Source organism: Mytilus californianus, unplaced genomic scaffold, assembly GCF_021869535.1.
Source record: "Mytilus californianus isolate M0D057914Y unplaced genomic scaffold, xbMytCali1.0.p SCAF_3, whole genome shotgun sequence".
In the NCBI taxonomy this organism is placed as follows: domain Eukaryota; kingdom Metazoa; phylum Mollusca; class Bivalvia; order Mytilida; family Mytilidae; genus Mytilus; species Mytilus californianus.
In genome coordinates, this window is record NW_026262679.1 from 105,739,696 (window position 1) to 105,759,986 (window position 20,291).

The 20,291-nt window shown below is 32.4% G+C and overlaps 1 protein-coding gene across 2 annotated transcripts in view; it reads left to right on the forward strand.

Moving 5' to 3' along the window:
• The first annotated feature begins 227 nt into the window (after nucleotides 1–227).
• LOC127735675 (thrombospondin type-1 domain-containing protein 4-like) overlaps nucleotides 228–20,291 on the forward strand; it is a 98,389-nt gene continuing 78,325 nt past the window's right edge. Inside the window, exons 1-5 of one of the 2 annotated variants that reach the window (XM_052245929.1) lie at nucleotides 228–513; nucleotides 14,639–14,705; nucleotides 15,438–15,538; nucleotides 16,234–16,285; nucleotides 19,303–19,405. In XM_052245929.1, the coding sequence (XP_052101889.1) occupies nucleotides 509–513; nucleotides 14,639–14,705; nucleotides 15,438–15,538; nucleotides 16,234–16,285; nucleotides 19,303–19,405 (328 nt within the window). In that variant the 5' untranslated portion in view covers nucleotides 228–508. Of the gene's footprint in view, nucleotides 514–6,279; nucleotides 6,300–14,638; nucleotides 14,706–15,437; nucleotides 15,539–16,233; nucleotides 16,286–19,302; nucleotides 19,406–20,291 lie in introns of those variants that run through there. The other variant, XM_052245928.1, reaches the window with a different exon arrangement.

The following is a 20,291-nucleotide window of genomic DNA, read 5'->3' on the forward strand; positions in this document are numbered from 1 at the left end:
CGTAGACTGAAATTGAATTTGAAAACGATTAACTCAGTCGGAAAAAATCTTAAGAAAAGATATCAATAGCAGATTTTATGTAACATTAAATAAATAAACCTCGCCGTTGTAGCATTCTTCTACTATGTATACTTAATTCGTTATCATGGAAAATCTATAGAAATAAGAAAAAAAGATGATGATTTTTCCACTCGCTTTTAATATATGTAATCTTTTTTCAAAGTCGACACGCAGAATATGTCATGAATTACGCATGCCCTGATTGTTCCTGGGTAATACACACTTTAATAATCGGATTTGAACTTTGTTATAATTATGTCACAAAAATTAAACAATATGCTTGAACCAGTAAGACTTGGGATAATAGAATAAGAATTTATGACCGTCTACACATTTCATTTTATTTTTAACCTAAATAACATGCAGTCGCAATTTCACTGCAGTTAACGTTCTCCTCTTGTATTCGGATATGAATTGGACCTATTCATAAAGGATTTCTACAGGAACAATGTGGTAAGTAAAGCATGTTAAAGTTGGACTGATCAATTACATTGACTCGATATTACTTTTTGGCTGATAGACCATCGTTTGAATGCAAAACACTTTGTAGTTTCATTGAGACTATTCGATCATTTGGGTTTGTATCACAATATATGTATTAAGCCTCGTTAGTTGCGTGAAGTATAGACAAAACGCTTATTTGTTTTTTAGAGTTACCACCTATCATCACATATATAATTCAGATACCAGATCATTCTGTTTTTATGCAGAAGTGTTCTATACAAGAATGGGCGCTAATATTATCCAGACACTAGTGTTATTTTTTTTTTTATATCTAATCTTCATCTCTACGACTTTTATACGTAACGGCGACGTTTTAATTTGATTATTACCCTCACAGTGACACAGACCCGACATTTACTACAGAAATTTTAATTGGAAAACTGTGTTGTGACTATATACATGTAATACTTTTTTTTGTTATATGAAACTAAGACGCAGTTATGAGGCTCGCCTGCATTGATGTGTAAGAACTTTTGAAAATTATTATTGACGTGAAGTGAAGAAGCAAGTTTGTCCAGACATTTTTGTTCTCTAAGTGTTTACTGGTGTATAGAAATATATTTATACCTGGACTTCTCCCGTCAGGCAGTAAAACTCTTTTATGATGTGGGTCGTCCGTTAGGTTGTGCAGGATGTATGAATATAAAGCTACGTCCATTCTGAATGTGGACGTTAAATCCGATGCCTTGTACATGGTGAATACCACACATTAAAGTACCTTTGTAACGAGTTTGTAACAACCCTATGAGGGGTCAGTATGCGGCATGTTGCAATGCGAAATGAATACACCTATCCTACATACCCTCAATTTCCAGTGGTAGTCTTATTTCCCGCTTTTCATTCCGGTCGACATACCTGGCAGAACCTTCCTTTTCGTTTTCATTTTTTTATGTGTTTTCGTCCCAAATATTCATAAAATATTTGTCACTGAACGTTAAGCAACAAATCAATGAATCTTGAAATATATGTCATTTTTCTGAGTGTAATGATTTTAACGTGCAAATTGATTCACCGGAGTTCAAAATGTCAATCTGTTCTCTCTAATGTATAGGAGTTAATGGGATTTTTGGTTGACGTTGAATGTAGAGCAGTGATCCTTTGTGTTAAGTTGATTTTTTCAATATATGTGAATGCTTTCGGATTTTTTAGAGAATTAGGCCAGGCCTTGGAGAAGACATTTTCGAAGAAAGAACTAAATACTGACTATGAGGAAAACTGTTTGAGCGTCCTCCCTTACGCTTGGTTCACTTACTTAATGTTAAGAAAGCACATTAAGTCAAAGATCGTGTTTATAAAAAGTTAATAAGCGTAATGAGCTGTGATTTAAATACTTTAAATTATGTAATGAGTGTATTGAATGAAGAAGAATGTAGTTAAATCAATAATTCAAAAGTTTTGTTGAAAGGTGCATGTTCGACAAAATGTCAGTAAGGACAGAATAACTTAAGGTTCAAATGCACAAGAAATTTAGTAGGATATTTAAATAACATTTACATGACGAAGAAAATAGTGTGTCTCATTAAAAATGATTTATAAAGAATCTATTTTTAACACCTTTTTTTCTGCTGTTAAATACACGCGAGTGTCAATTAACACACTTCATATCACTAAATACAATATAAATTCATTATAAGTGTCCCAGTTTCAACCTTTATAGTTAAAAGATTGTTACGCCTATGTCGTGAGAATGTGAATCACAAAGAAGCAGTTAAAATAAACAATTGCAAACAGAACACACAACTAATTTTCGAAAAACTATAAATAGATCTGTTTTGTTGTTATTATTCTCACATTAAACGATCTTTCACAAAACGATTTTTCCCGGTTTTTATTGGTTGACCGATTCCGTACTACTCACAAACGACATGTTTTCCCGGTCTCAGTTCTTTAGATACTAGAATAGTCGTCTGCTATATAGATTTACTGATTGTGTACTATTGTGATATTTTGACTGAGTGTGAATTCGTATGACGGGTGATGCATGTATAGCAGGAGATGCTTACTTTGTCGACTCACGTGATCTCGCTTGGGATTCCCTGTAGTTTTTGTTTTTTTAACATGATTAAATCTTCTTATTGGATTTATAAGATTTGACGGTAAACAATCAACTCTCGTTTATCGTAATTGTCAAAAATTCATACCGGATAATTGAAGATTTCATCAATAAATTGACATCCGAATCTTTTGATAAAAAGCTGAAAAAAAAATATAGCAATAGTTTTGTTTTGTATTTGTTTTGGGTTTTTTTTTTTTTTCTCTTTGATTTTGGTAAATAGTTTTAGTAAGCAAGAAGGTCAGGAAAATAGAAAGTAAAACACAGCTGTTGTTTACACATTTATACCTGACAAAGCTTAGGGAAGATTATTTGATTATTTAACAAATTTATTTAACCGCTTCACATTAATACTAATCTATCACCTAATCTTCTTTTGTTCATTGTGTTTATAAGAAAAGTCACAGACTAAATAATAGAGTAAAATTCAATGTGTCGAATGTCATGTAAAACTTAATGCTGTTATACATTATTGGGCACCTGTAACATACATGTACATGTGTGTAACGAGTAAGCCACGTGTGAAAGGATAAAACATATTATCAAACAATGTACGGGAAGTACCAAGGAATCATGTTTGATTGGTGCGTGCAAATAATGAAATGGTTGTTTGTTGTTCCATGGAAACGTTAACGACAAAAGAGATGATCTCAGCTTCCCAATTGTGAACTTTTCATTTCTATGTAGCAACATTCCAGCAGCGCCTGCATATGGTGTAAATATCTCCCAGTTGATACGATATTCCAGAGCTTGCATTTCCTATGATGATGTCCTTGATAAAGGGTTGCTGCTCACAAGGAAGCTTTTAAACCAAGAGTTCCAAGTGGTGAAGATCAAATTATCCCTTCGAAAATTTTACGGACGCCATCACGGGTTGGTTGACCTTGATGGAATATCTGTTTCAAAGATGACGACGGACATGTTCTAATGATCGTAACCAAAATCCCGTCCCCTTTTCCTCGAATGTTACCTACCGATTTATCACCGGGTTTGTACTTACATGAGCAACACGACGGGTGCCACATCTGGAACAGGATCGGCGTACCCTTCCGGAGCACCTGAAATCACACCTGGTTTTAATGGGGTTCCCAGTGTTTGGTTTTTTATGTTGTATTTTGTATACTGTTGTTTATTACTTTTTTCGTTTTTGGCCATGGTGTTATCAGTTTATTTTCGACTTATGAGTTTGAATGTCCCTTTGGTTTCTTTAGCCTCTCTTTCATGATCCTATAATGAACAGAAATACACCGCTTTATCTATTCGAAAATTTCTACAATCGCTAGTCAACCATTTTATCGTTTAGCGTGTGCCAATGGGCTACTTTTGTTATCCAAACTTTCGATATACGAAAAAATATGTATCTATTTATTTAAAATGCAATTCACTTCTCAATCCTATATCTACCCTACCTTTATACTATTTCACTTTAAAAATTGAAAACTATTGGCTAAATAGCGATATACTTATTCATCGAAGATAAATACCATCATTGACTTCTTATTTATTCTTTAGATTACTTTATTTTTAAGATATATATCATTCGTATTAGTATAAGGTGTCCAAGCTAAATATATATGTTTCTAGTTATGTAGATTTTGTTTATTTAAATTCATAATTTTTTAATCGTGCGAAACATTTATCAAAATACTCGTTTTAACTATGGACAGTATTTTACATGATATGTTATTTAAATAATTCAAAACAGTATGAACTATAATTAATATTCAGAATCTTGATATATTTAAAAGTGTTTCTTTTGTGCGAAAATTCATTTTTTGTAAATCGAAAATTCTATTCGTAACGATACATACAACAAAGTTTTAAAATAGTAGCTATGTTTTGTATGAGTACAGAGGCTAAGTGTTATAAAGGTGTACGGCAAATAATAATTTCTGATCGATTTCACCAGGAATTTCAAATGTTCTTCTTGATCAATCAAGTACCAGGATACCTTGCTTTACTGATGTTCTAGCTAGTCGTGCCATTATATACTGATCGAAATTTATTAATAATAACAAGTATATTTAGAGAAAAAATGGATAATTTGATAAGTTGATATTTTAAGTCCCAACATCACAAACTAGCTGTACAACGATTGATGCTGCATCAAAAGCCTTTTTTATGAGCTTGACATTCTTTTCTTCTTAATTCAAAAGGGATTTGGGGTCGAACATATAGCCTTCATAAGGGGTAACTGGACCATTATATACATGCATACCCCAGTGTTACCTCGGGATAAAAAAAACAACAGTAAAAATATGTATTATGTTAGGTTATATATTAATAGCAATTTTCATTTGCCTTTGCTGTAATAAATAAATTACACAATTTGCACGTATTCTTTCATCTCAAGTGGAATCGGCTCATTAACTTAAATTTTTTTATATTCTTTAGATTACTTATTTTTTCATTGTAACAAAACTATTTTGATTGCTATTCTAATTTTGAAGACCGAGGTGGTCTCGTGGTAGTGTGTTCGCCTCGTGTGCTGGAGGTCGCAGGTTCAAACCCCGGCAGGGTCAAAACAAAGACTTTGAAATCGATATTTGCTGCTTCTTCGAAAAGCACGCGGCATTAAGGAGTAAGAGAAAAGAGTGGTCGGTACGGAGTCGGAATAATGTGTCTGGGAGGGTGACATGTCTTTCTGCGGACTGTTTACCTTGTAAACTAGCGCGTTAAAAAATCCAGCTCAGCTCTAGTACAAACCAGGGTAAATATTAATATTACATTCAACATGTTCTCAACTTCAAAAAATATATTGTCGTTCGTGTATCATGCGGAGCTATTAGTAGCCAAATACATGTTAAACGAGTGTTCCGACAATGATACATAATAAAAAGAGTTTTAATCAAGAAAACTTAAAATATGAAAACTAAAACACGATGTCTAGGTTAAACAACATCACCTACACTACTATAACCTTGGAACACTAGGCATGCAAAGAATCTTTCAAGTATTCGCTCAAGAGATATATGTATCTACCCGGAAAATAGAAGTTGTACTTAATAGTTTTAGTTTGTAGCTTATCATGTCTGCATAGTAAATTATGAGGTGATGTATATATTGTTGGTATCGTATTGACGATACTGATGTGTTGGTATCGTATTGACGATACTGATGTATCTGCTGTCATGTTTATTTGTTTGCTTCCTCGTTTTCAATTATTGAAATTTCCAATGTAGCAAGCATTTTAATTTTAATTAAATATGTTAGTATAGCACAAAGCTCTCAGTTGATAATTTATAATTCATATATTCCGTAGGCCTACAATCACAAAACCTTTAAATGGTATCGATACTGGTCTATATGCCATTTGTTGACCTATGACTTACCATTACAGACCTAGTGTATATTGACACAAGTGATCGACAATGGTCACAGCTTAGAGAACAGAGTTGATGTTTTAGTGTATTAGTAGTAGCTCCATTTAAACATATCAATCGTAACCTTATATTTGGTTAATTGAGTATGTTTATAATCCGTATTATTTCTGACTTAGAAAATAGATTTTAGTTTTTTAAGTACCATTAGTACATTCAGACATTTTATAAATATGACCAGTAGTTTTATTTGAACATTTAAGTAAACTGATCGTTTTCGCCACTTGAAAAATAATTCCCAATTTAAGATTTTAGTTATTACAACCCTTCTTTATAGACAGGATGTATTCAGTTGTATGTTTGTGAGTAATCTTCTTTACTTTTTACATTATAGGCATACTCTCTTTTTATACTTGATTGTAATTGAGATCATAAATTCTTTCAGTTGAAAAGGGTATATTGTACGTTATTAAATTCTAAACAAAAATATTTCTGTGGTAATAAGTACATGTATGATTTTTTTAGAACAACCGCCAGATGTTTAATGATTATACAAACACCAATACAAAGATCTAAATCTTATTTGCGATGTAATCCTGAAAAAAGAGTTAATGTATTAGTTTTAATACCACACGTAAAAAAACTCTTACATTTAAAACTGTAGCACTTCAACATTCCCTACGCATTTAAAATAATAATATATCTCTTTTTTATCTGAACGTTCGTCGCTTGAAATTCTTCGATGTAAGAACAGTCATCTAAATATATGAAAAGGCCAGTCCGTTTATTTGTTGCAAATCTATTAAAGTTGTAATCCTGCGCTTTTTGGTGTCTAACTAGATCTTACCATAAGCCAACCAATTAAACAACTTTACATTGTAATTGTTTCACGTTTGAGTTATCTAACGTATTTAATAAACACCTTTATTCTTCCCTCACTGTACCTTGATATATTTAACCGCTTAACATTTCTTGGAATATATGAAGGCTAAACTTCTTCATGTATGTTTGTGTGCATAATTTTTTTGTAAAACACATTGTGACTCATTCTTTGCATTGTAATTCTAAAAGCATTTGACTTCTAATTCGATATAACGATACGTAATAAAAATAAACAGCTACCATTTAACTGATTCGTTTCCTAGGTTCATTGTACCTAACTCACTCGTCGTATTTCATTTTCTTTTATACTTTTAACCGTCAACACTTTGCAACTGCTTTTTTAATAAGAGCAGATAGAATTTTTGAATTGTTTTCCTTTTTTATGTAAAGAATGTATACGGAATGGGTTTTGCGAATTGTTGAAGGCCGTACGGTTACCTATAGTTGCTAACCTTCATTTGGTCCCTAGTGGAGAAGTGTCTCATTGGCAATCAAACCTCATCTTTTTATTTCTATATACAAGTGGTAATGTGTAAATATGATAAAAAAAAATAACAATATTTAGCCATGATACTTTACCTTTGAGCAACCGTTTCATCGACTTCACCACTTAGGGAGCTACCATTTGATTTTTATGGGGGTAAAGGGGGGGGGGTGGGGGCGGGGCTAGGATGAAATTTGAAAAAAATAGGCAGGACAAGAGTTGTTTTGAGTAAAAAAAAAGGCAGGATGAGATTATTTGCAAAAAAAAAGGCAGGATGACAATTTAGTTAAATAAAAAAGTCAGGATAAACTTAAAAAAAAAAGGCAGGACCGAATAGAGTGAAAAATAAAAAGGCAGGACTGAATAGAGGGAAAAATAAAAAGGCAGGACAAAATTTGTCATCCTACACGCATACAATATAACAAGGCTCATGTACTGACCTAATTCTCAATATATAATAGCGTCCACTTTAAATATGCATTATATTTGACATGTAAGGAAAAGGCCAATGAGTAACTAACTCTCAACAGAAGGCAAGTTACTTTTAATTCTTATAAATACCAATCGAAGGTATTTATGTCTAACGGGATTCGAAACATCCGTGAAAATCCTGTTTATTGTTGAGTCTGGGAAACCTCAATATAGAATTAGAAATTATTTTTTATTGTTTGAAAACGTTTAATTTTCTGTGTCATTAGTATTGATTTCAGCAAACAATACTGCTGTTGTTCCATAATTACGTCTGATATTTTTGGGATACCACAAGAATTTTCAGGCAGAGTATTACTGAATTTTCCAGTAGTTTCAAGGAATAAAGTGTACAGACGGACGACAGACTTCAGACACCAAATAATGTCTATAGCTCACACTTAGCCAGGCGATCTTAAAAGTTGTAAGTCCGATGACTGATCTAAATTTTCGTGAACAACGATTGTCAAATTACATTTGTAATATCAATTCAGACGCACTATTAAAATTTCACCTACTTTTGATCTTTTTAATGACTGCTTCAAATCAAATATTTGATAGTTTTCCAATAGTTTTGTTTAATTGGTTGAAGTGATAACTAACACACGTCGTAACGTAACAGAAGATGTTTGTTGTGTTTAAATTTCTTTACATTATAAGACAAATCGATATTTGTTTTATTATATTCAACTATTGCTGAAAAAATATTGGTATGTGTAACATCCCAAAAAACAACTTTTGATATGATCTGTCTATATAATGTTCTTGATAAGAATATCAAAATACATCTATGAACAAAATTCAGACTTAACAAATCCGATTTCAAGAATAAATAGGTCTTCTTTGATATCATTACTGGTCAACCAGTCCTTTCATTATCTAAAACCATTTTATGACAGCCATGTTTTATGTTTTATTTCATAGAAACAAAATACACACATTAAACACACATTTTCCGTTATTTTGTCAACAATCTCTGTTCTTGTTTTTACTTATAATAATAGAACTAACACATAATTAATTATACCATATATCTAGTATGTTTAAAAAAACAGTATGCTAATAATTTTGAAAAAAAATAATAAATACAGCCACTTGCAAAAAGTACCATTGTTTTTTTTAAATACTCGTCGATGAAATTTTGGTGCGATGGCATTCGTAACCTTGGGTTGTATAGAATGATGCACTTTTTAATAGACAAATGATTGCTACAACTATGTTATTAAATTTTGAACGGCAATTCACAAGGAGAAGTGTAAAAAAAAACATGTTTAGCGAAGAAATGGAATGACAATAGTAAATTATTTCAACATTTCACAACGAACTTCTAGATCAGCCCTCGTAAATTTCAAAATTAAAATTACATATATCTCATTACTTTCTATCTTTCAACAAGTATTACTATTAATTTTGTTTTATCTTATAACCTATTCCATAAACAAATGTATTTAAATACAAATAACGTGCCGTTGGGAACAGACCTTAAGACAAATTAGAGACATGATCGATCAATCATAGAATACCTGAAACTGACCAGTGGACAGGGTTGGCCATATAAATCAATATAGCAAATAATAGAATGAGATATTTAATTAAAACAGAAAATTAATACGTACTTGGCAATCATCAATTTATACAAAATAAAGTTAGATTTAGTATTATATGAAGGAATAGAGTAACTGAAGATTTAGATATGGAAAGGTAGGAACATATATATGTATAAGTATGGTTCTTAATCAAATAAATAGTTTCAAATTGTATGATGTTCTCTTTTGATTAAATTAAGATCACGGTATTTTTTTTAATTTCAAAGTGTTGCGTGTAAGTGTATTCGCTATGCCTTAAAACTACACAATACAATAAAGAAATAATAATGATTAAACATTTGTTAACTATCATTGTAAAATAATCATGTATATTTGAATAAGAATTTTATAAATTGATGGGTACTGCCCGGGGACGTGTTCTATCTATGTTATTGTGAGAAACATTTTCTGAAATACAGAAGGTACTATATAGGAATGCAAGCTAACCAGCAGCCATACCGACCCAGTGCCAGTTGTAGTTAATAACTAAATACGTATATTGTCTGGGGTAACCTGTGTAAATACCACGTGCACTTGAACATTTCGGAAATCTAACTATGTAAAAAAGCATACAACTCAAAACTGAGGTATACACAAAACAGCGAACTTTGCCTTCGGGATTTGCAGCTTTATATTTGTTTTTGTACAATCTTATAAGTTCAATGTGATATTTCTGTATTATCAAACACAGCGAATGCACTCTCGCCCACTACAGCTACAAGCACGAGACAGATTGTCCAAAACATACTCGTATTTGACTTAAAATATCAGCATGTTGCACTATAAGCATGTAGTTTTATGTAGATATGTAGTCATTTAGCATGATTGATAAACCCTTTAAAGGTAAACACATGTACCAAGTGTAGTCAAAATGAATTAAAGCTGATGTGGGGTATACATTAAGGGGACAGTTATCCAACAACACAAATAACTAGAACAACACGGTTTCAATAATTTTTCGCCAAATACACCAGGAAAAAATTAGCAGTCATAAAATAAGACTGAGAAATAGTTAAATAGTATTTATATTCTGCCTTATGTACTAAGTAAATATCTGCTAGCAATGAGAGACAGCTTAGTGAAAATTAAAAAAAAATTTATAGGATTGACATCACAAATTACGGAAACTGCAAATCGCATTATAACAGGAAACATATTCCAATCTTGCTGAAACTGCAAATCACATCATACCAGGAAATATCTTCTTATACATAACCAGTGACCGTAAACTTCGAATTGATAGAACTAAAAATCGTGTCTTAGTAATTCCGATCATCTGATTTTTCCGACAATAATGTTAATCTGGTATTAAACGTGTAAGACTACTTTTAATCGGTGACGATGTTTAAGTTCGATTGACACCTGCATATAGGGTATGTATTCCCAGTTATTTCCTTGATAGATCGTTTCCACTTACACAGAAGCTATTGAAACAAGGGTTATTAATGGTATAGATGAAGTTATCTTCTCGCAGGTTGAATGGACGTCGTCATAACTTGGTTTACCGTTCAGAAATGTCTGTCACATATTACTGGATATGTTCAATTGGTCGTAACCACAATCGTCTGTGTGTCGACTGTTCCTTACCTAGCACTCTTATTATTTCGGAACATGGTGTTTTTCTATGTTTGTTTTGTTTTGCTTTGTTTTGTTTTTTTGTTTTTTGTTTTTTTTTTTGGGGGGGGGGGGTGCCCTCTTCGTACCTCCTTACCTTTTAATAAATGTTTATTTACGCAGAGTATTGCGACATCATTTATTGAAATAGACTAGACGGTGGTTGGTAAAAGGGCGGACGTCATGCGGCCGAGATTTTAGTTAATTAACCATGATGCAGCCTTGCATTTTGGTAATTTCTTAAGCAAGCAGATAACATGGAAAGTCTAGAAGTAAATGTTAGCATTCCTATTAATTGCATGACTCTTTGTGGCCCACAGACGATTGCAGGGAGCAATATGTGTTCCTGTGTGTGCAACCGTCTGTCCCGTATCAGGTGCAGTTTTGTTTAATGGTAAATTACAAAACTCTGTACCAAGTCAGAAATGTGACGGTTATTTCCCATTCGTTCCGTTGGTTGATAAAGTGTCATGTTTGACCTTACAGTTTTTATGGACTTCCCCCTTTTTGAATTTACCTTGGATTTCGGTATTTTGTTATACTTTTTTTACCATGAAGTTGTGGGTCATATTGATTTGAAAATTAGTGTAACTGTTCATTATGTTGTAAATCTTTCAAAACATATGCTGAACTAGGGTTTTGACCAAGATTTCGCGGTTCGCTGAACAAGGAAATGTGATAGTGCAACTGAGGAATGGACACATATTCTTGTTTAAGGATGTTTGCTACTCTGTTTTAAAATAACAAGCTTTTTAAAAGACTGTTATCAATTGATAGTATATAAATAAAGGAACTTAAAAAGCAAAACAAAAATGAAGGGTCCGTGTGCTTTTTTTCGAGATATAAACCATTGAAAATTTGGCGGGAAATAATTCTCTCTACATTATTCATATATTTAACATTGGCTCTTGTTTTCTTTCAAACGCTATGAAAAAATAACAAGGATTTTTTAAGATTTCAAATATAGCTTTTTTAAACTTTATTTAATAAAATAATGAAAAGAAAAGTAGGGGTTATCAGGTTAAAAAATTTAATGGTACTACATGGATAAACCTAGAGGATTCCAAATACCTGGCAAAAATTCAAAAAACAAAAGGAGCGAACATCCTTAAGGACTGCTAGTATGCATAAAAGTAATTTATTTGACAACATTCGTATTCATTTTCTGAAATACAGAAGCCATACCGCCCCACTGCCAGCTGTAGTGAATAACTAAATACGTATATTGTCTGGAATAACCTGTGTCAATACCACGTGCACTTGAACATTTCGGAAATCTAACTATGTAAAAAAGCATACAACTCAAAACTGAGGTATACACAAAACAGCGAACTTTGCCTTCGGGATTTGCAGCTTTATATTTGTTTTTGTACAATCTTATAAGTTCAATGTGATATTTCTGTATTATCAAACACAGCGAATGCACTCGCCCACTACAGCTACAAGCACGAGACAGATTGTCCAAAACATATTCGTATTTGACTTAAAATATCAGCATGTTGCACTATAAGCATGTAGTTTTTTGTAGATATGTAGTCATTTAGCATGATTGATAAACCCTTTAAAGGTAAACACATGTACCAAGTGTAGTCAAAATGAATTAAAGCTGATGTGGGGTATACATTTAGGAGACAGTTATCCAACAACACAAATAACTAGAACAACACGGTTTCAATAATTTTTCGTCAAATACACCAGGAAAAAATTAGCAGTCATAAAATAAGACTGAGAAAAAGTTAAATAGTATTTATATTCTGCCTTATGTACTTAGTAAATATCTGCTAGCAATGAGAGACAGCTTATTGAAAATTAAAATGCAAATCGCATTATAACAGGAAACATATTCCAATCTTGCTGAAACTGCAAATCACATCATACCAGGAAATATCTTCTTATACATAACCAGTGACCGTAAACTTCGAATTGATAGAACTGAAAATCGTGTCATAGTAATTCTGATCATCTGTTTTTTTCCGACAATAATGTTAATCTGGTATTAAACGTGTAAGACTTCTTTTAATCGGTGACGATGTAAAAACGGTTCGATTGACACCTGCATATATGGTATGTATTCCCAGTCATTTCCTTGATAGATCGTTACCACTTACACAGAAGCTATTGAAACGAGGGTTATTATTGGTACAGATGAAGTTATCTTCTCGCAGGTTGAATGGACGTAGTCATAACTTGGTTTACCGTTCAGAAATGTCTGTCACTTGTTACCATGGATATGTTCAATTGGTCGTAACCATAATCATCGTTGTGTCGACTGTTCCTTACCTAGCACTCTTTTTATTTCGGAACATGGTGTTTTTATTTGTTTTGTTTTGGTTTTTTTGTTTTGTTTTTTTCGTTTTTTTTTATTGTTTTTTTTTTTTTTTGCCATCTTCGTACCTCCTTACCTTTTAATAAATATTTATTTACGCAGAGTATTGCGACATCATCCATTGAAATAGACTAGATGGTGGTCGGTAAAAGGGCGGACGTCATGCGGCCGAGATTTTAGTTAATTAACCATGATGCAACCTTGCATTTTGGTGATTTCTTAAGCAAGCAGATAACATGGAAAGTCTAGAAGGAAATGTTAGCATATCTATCAATTGCATGACTTTTTGTGGCCCACAGACGATTGAAGGGAGCAATAAGTTTTCCTGTGTGCAACCGTCCGTCCCGTATCAGGTGCAGTTTTGTTTTAAGGTAAATTACAAAACTCTGTACCAAGTCAGAAATGTGACGGTTATTTTCCATTCGTTCCGTTGGTTGATAAAGTGTCATGTTTGATTTTACAGGTTTTATAGATTCCCCCTTTTTGAATTTACCTTGGATTTCGGTATTTTGTTATACTTTTTTTACCATGAAGTTGTGGGTCATATTGATTTGAAAATTAGTGTAACTGTTCATTATGTTGTAAATCTTTCAAAACATATGCTGAACTAGTGTTTTGACCAAGATTTCGCGGTTCGCTGAACAAGAAAATGTGATAGTGCAACTGAGGAATGGACACATATTCTTGTTTAAGGATGTTTGCTACTCTGATTTTGACTTAGATTCCGCGGTTCGCTGAACAAGGAAATGTGAAGGTGCAAGTGAGGAATGGACACATTTCTTGTTTAAGGACTGCCAGTATGCATAAAAGTAATTTATTTGACAACATTCATATTCAAGATGGTGTTGCTATAAATGAAAAGAGGTTCCTTATTCCAATGTCCTGTTTTTCACAAAAGCTCAATATTACACCCGTTTTCAGATATCGAGATTCACTCGTTTGGTGGAAGGCTGAATTGAAAATGGAAATCTGACAGTAAACCAATATTGTTGTAAACATTAAAGTACTTTTCTTTGAAGTGGAAATCGCAATGTTGAAAAAATGCAAGTCAGCCAGTATTAAAACAAAAAAAAAAACACATTAATTGTAATTAAGTCAAATATATTTCGTAACTTGTTATGTAATTTCAAACAAACCCGAATAAGTAAATTGGAAACAAAATACGATCCTTGAAGTTCCAACACTATAAAAGCGTCCAATAGTTTCATATATTTATTTTTAAAAAATGAGGGGTGTCCAGGCGTACCTGGTCGTGGACCAAGTACATGTAATCAAGTTCTCATAAATATATTCGATTCTTATTTAACATGAACAATGTTGCTATTGTTTTCAATATTTCAGGATACGCCTGTCCACATCATGGTTTACATTACTGCTGATGACCAGTTGTGTTCTAACAGAACAAAAGGTGAGGTTCATTTCAACATCGTATTGTACTTAGGACTAGGATTGAAAATGACGATTACATGTAGTTGAGATTTGAATCTTTTAAACTTATGGAACTTAACATTATAATAATAACACAGTGTATATGACAGTAATGATCCCTTTTCCCTCTTTTGAATTACATCACGTGACACAATGAAAATATGCAGCATTTATAAAATGTGTATACTTTTAATACATTAATGACTGCTATTTAGTTGACCTATCTTCTGCAAACGCTATGAGAAACATTTTCAATCAGATTTTGCTAATATTCTTGAGTCTTCCTCCGGCAGGCAGTAAAACCCTTGGCAAATCGGGCGTCCGTTTGGTTATGCGGGATGTATAAATTTGCAGCCACGTCCGATCCGAATGGGTACATTTGTTGAATCTGATGCCTCGTGTAGAGAGAGTGCGACGCTCATTGCACGTTGAAAATCCTAGCATCAACTTTTTAAGGGTCCGTAGGTAGCCTGTTGTAAGGCTAAATTTCGGTCCCTATCCAATATACCCTCAGTTTTTCAGAAGGTTAATTACAAAGAAATGGTAGTAAAATTACCTAAACCTGTATTTTAGTAAAAATGCATTTTATTTGGGATATTATAAAACAAGCATGAAAGAGTGATTATTTATTACATGCATGTCCAATATCGTAATACGTACATAGTATATGCGTATGCTTGCGTGATAATCATAATTCTCTTGTTTCATTCAGACTTCTCAGAGATCAGTATTCATGGAATGGACTCCTTGGACAATTTGTTCAAAAACGTGCAATCAAGGTATACAAATGAGGACGAGAGATTGTGTCAATACGTAAGTTGTAATTATAATAAAATATCACTTACCATTGAAAGCACACAATCATCAGGTTTTATTTCTTTTTTGCTCTCCTTATTTGACTATTATGGGTTTTCCTGACCTTGTAAAACCATTATTGAATAGTTTTGCAACCATACCAAGCTTTTTGTGGTCCGTTTTCGTCATAGAGCTTTTCAAATGTTTCGGTTCTATTACATCATTGGCCCTCAAGTATTCGGGTTTGGGCGTTCCTGATGAAGGTAAATCAAGAAAAGTGCTTTGGACGCATTTTCAAAGTGTTTCCATTTTTTCAGATATTCTTTTAAAATTAGGGTACAGAATATGATAATTTTTATTAAGTTCATTTAATGTTAACTAATGGTTAGTTTTGTTTTGTTGTGTTTTTTTTTTTTTTTTTTTTTTTTTGCTTTTCTAGCACGTATTACGTCAGTACGTTTCTGGTTTTCATGATTTCATTTTGATATCTTCATATACTTATTGTAGATTTCGTAGCGAAATTTCATGATGTTGTTTTTAAGTTCACATTTCCAAATATTGATAATAGAGAAAAGCTTTGAAGCTTTAAACACATTTTAGATACAGATTAAGTTTATACAAACGTCATCAGTATTGTTTTTACTCCTTTTAATTCATAAATGTTTAAATAATTACGATGGATAAGTAACTGATATATATTGTTTATATTACAGAAGTAAAGACTGCAACCAAACTGAGAAGCAATTAAAAGTTTGTCAGCAGCAGGTAATAATTGTGATCCAAACTTATTGCATATATCTTCAGTTAAATTTGTCTGTGTGCTATGTAGTCAACACTTCTTGTTGACATGGATTATCACTAATTTGGTAATATTACATGTACTAAATTAACTGCTTACAAAACTTTGAATTGTTTGAAATACTAAGGATTTTTCTACCCGAAGAATGGATTACCTTATCTGTATTTGGCAAAACCTTTTGGAATGTTTGGTCCTCAGTGTTCTTCAAGTTCTTACTTTATTTTTCCTTTTGGGGGCATACGATATGGTTAGAGGTAACGACGTTGCTAACGTAAAATTTTAATTTTCGCGGAGTCAAATTGTAACATATCGAAAAAAGTGCATTTTTCGACTGATTTTAACCATTAGCTTGAAAAAAGAGTACATGGACCTCTCTTTTTAAAAATGACATCTGGCTTGATTTTGTATAAAGATTTTTTTGTACCATTTTTTATGACCAATGCACGATGACTTTTTTTTTTAGATTAGATAAAAATATACAGCAAAAATTTGTCACCATGTCTTTGAAAGGATATAATTAGGAAAATAAAGGTGCTATCAATTTCATTTTTTTCTCAAAAACTAAAAAGATATTCTGAACAATCGAACATCTGCATTTGTAATAAGATATTTTGACAAAGGTCCGGTTCTACCATCGATTTTTTTATATCTTCTGTAAACGATGATTGCTTAAAATCCAAACTATATATTGATATTACATGTATATGTGCTTTTGACATATTCTTCACCCGAAATTGTCATTTCATTTAATAAGGGCGCTGTCGACCAGTAGGTGATGTCATGTAGCAATTACTCTTTCTATCTATCATTCTGTTCGTCAGCACTTTTTGTCGTACGATAAGACAAGATTGCCTTAACCGATTTACATATTGTTTATATATATATATATATTGAAAAGTTATAAAATGAGAGTCTATCCTAAATAGAGGTAAATTATATGGCCTTCCAAATACCGTTTCGATTCATAACATCACTGAAGAGACATTAATTGTCGAAATCCGGATATGGTGTACAAATTTTTGCACCTCATGATTGCGGTATACCATCTTTTCCGTAAGTTTATTGTTTTCTGTTTGGTATTAAATTAATAATAAAGATCCATTTTGTTATCTCATGTGATCTGTCCAATGGCAGTCAGCAGGGTTTAAGAACATCCGTTGTTCGACCTGTTAGTCAAACGCGTTTTGTTTAAATATACTTTTTCACTTTTTGTGGAAAATGTTGTTTGTGCTATATTTGGACCCCTCTACCAAGAAATTTGTTTTGCATGCACACGTATAAAAATTGCGGTTTTTATCCAACGCAATCATAGGTTTGAACGTTGTTTTCAATTTAGACTTATTTATATTTTTCCGTTTGGGCTTGTATTATATTTGCCTTCGGGTTTATATGATCCGTTCATCCTATTTCGACTCTTCAAAATTCAAGAGTCTATCCTAAATTGAGATAAATTAAATGGCCTTCCAAATACCGTTTCTATTCCTAACATCACTGAAGAGACATTAATTGTCGAAATCCGGATATGGTATACAAATTTTTGCACCTCATGTTTGCGGTATACCATCTTTTCCGTAAGTTTATTGTTTTCTGTTTGGTATTAAATTAATAATAAAAATCCATTTTGTTACATCATGTGATCTGTTTATTTGGCAATCGTCAATGGCAGTCAGCAGGGTTTAAAAACATCCGTTGTTCGACCTATTAGTCAAATGCGTTTTGTTTAAATATACTTTTTCACTTTTTTGGTCTTTTGGAAAATTTTGTTTGTGCTGTATTTGGACCCCTCTACCAAGAAATTTGTTTTGCATGCACACGTACAAAAATTGCGGTTTTTATCCAACGCAATCATAGGTTTGAACGTTGTTTTCAATTTAGACTTATATATATATATATATATATATATATATATATATATATATATATATATATACAGGTTCCAGCCTCGGTTGGGGAGGAAGTAAAGAATCATATCAACTCTAACATTGTTAGGTTGATTTTCCAGGCACTTTATATATATATTTATACATACATACCTTCTCTAAATGTATTTATATATTTATATACAGTGGTAATACCTATTAAGATAAGACCTCTTTCCAAATTGATTCCCTGTGTCAAAATTTATTAATGTATACAACATTTCTCTTTTCGTGCATGAGATCTTATTATTTGTTTCTGTGTCTCACAAAAAGGTGCAAGCGTGCTCTTAATTCTGGTTATACTTACATTAATAATATGAAATCTTCTTGTTATTTTAGACTGAAGTTTGTCTTGGTACATAAATGTATAATTATGTAAAATTTGTTTCTTCAATTTATGGCCTTTGATTGACCTTTGGTACCGTACGTTTTGATTTAAAATTTTCTGTTCCGTGTACTGTTTAGACTGAAGTTTATCTTGTTAATTATGTTGATTGTTTTCCTTCAATCTATGGTTTTTGATTGCCGCCCCTTTGAAACCTACTCCCTTACATTTTGATTATAAATTTTCAGTTTCAAAATTGTGCACTGTTTAGACTGAAATATATCTTGGTACAGTAATCATGTTTATTGCTTTCATTCAATTTATGGCTTTTGATTGCCCCGTTGGTACCTACCCCCCTACGGTTATATATTTTCAGTTTCAAAATTGTGTACTTCATCCGAAACATGTATATGTATAGTGTTTTTATGCCAACTTTTAAACTTAAAATATGGTTGTCTTGAAGATGGATATGAAAAAACAAGTGGGAGGTTTAGCTAGCTATAAAACCAGGTTGATCCCATCATTTTTCTTCGGAAAATGTCTGTACCAAGTCAGGAATATGACATTTGTTTTCCATCCATTCCGTTCGTTGACATAGATTTTTCCATTGTCAAGTTTTATGGACTCTTCCCCTTTTCGAATTTACCTTGGATTTCGGTATTTTTGTAAATTCATTTGTACATATTTAGATGGTCTACGTAAACACGTTAACTGCATAAATGATTTGTTTTAATTTCAGGAATGCAAAGGAAAAGTTAGAGATTCCAGAGATCTTCAATGTCAACATTTCAGTAACAAGGTTGTTCATAGAAGGAGGCATCATTGGTATGGATATACGCATGGTATGTCTAGATATTATTTTATCGATGAAGTTGATAAAATTGCATAAATTAATGTATGAAATGTACTTAAAATGTAACAGATATTTTACGTAATCGGGTTGAAATTGAAATATTTAAAACTTGTTTATTTCAGTCCCGCAGAAACTTGAAACAAATCAACTGTTCGTAGGTACTTGAAGTCCATACACTATCGTTACCAAATATTTGAAAAATAAAACTGAAATTGCAGTCTTGTATTCAGTTATGTAACTGTAACAATAGTTTCTTTTCCCTTTTCCCTTTAGCTTTCATGAACTTTTTTGCTCAGCTTTTGAGGCACAATTTCTTTGGTGCTTTCACAAAGAGGCGGAAGATACCAAGGGAACATTTAAAACTCTTAGTCAAAAAGAAACTGACAACGCTATGGCAAAAAACGAAATGCTAATATATTTGCCTCCCAAACATTTGGCCTCAAGAAACACTTTTCATTGACACTGAAATTAATATAAAGACGTCATTTAGAATAGAAAGAACAGGGAATACACGATGAAGTAAACGTCCAATATCTATTCTAAAACACTAATGTCCATATATACTACCTAATTTTGGAGAAATTTCAATTCTTATTACATTCATTCGAGTCATTATGGAATATCATTATGGCGTGTTTGCGTATTTGCACAGCCACACGAACGCTGTTTTGTATTTATACATCCTAAGAGTCAAAAGGATTAAAGAGTAAATGTCTAATGAGCCTGGCTAAGCCCGGATCAGTTGGGTCTAAACTGCGTTTTACTCCGTCCTGCACCGCTTCTTAAATGTATTTATCGATGTAATTTGTCAATTTTGATAATCTCTTTTTAAATATAAATAAATATCTTGTTGTTTTTAGTAGGTGTGTCAATTT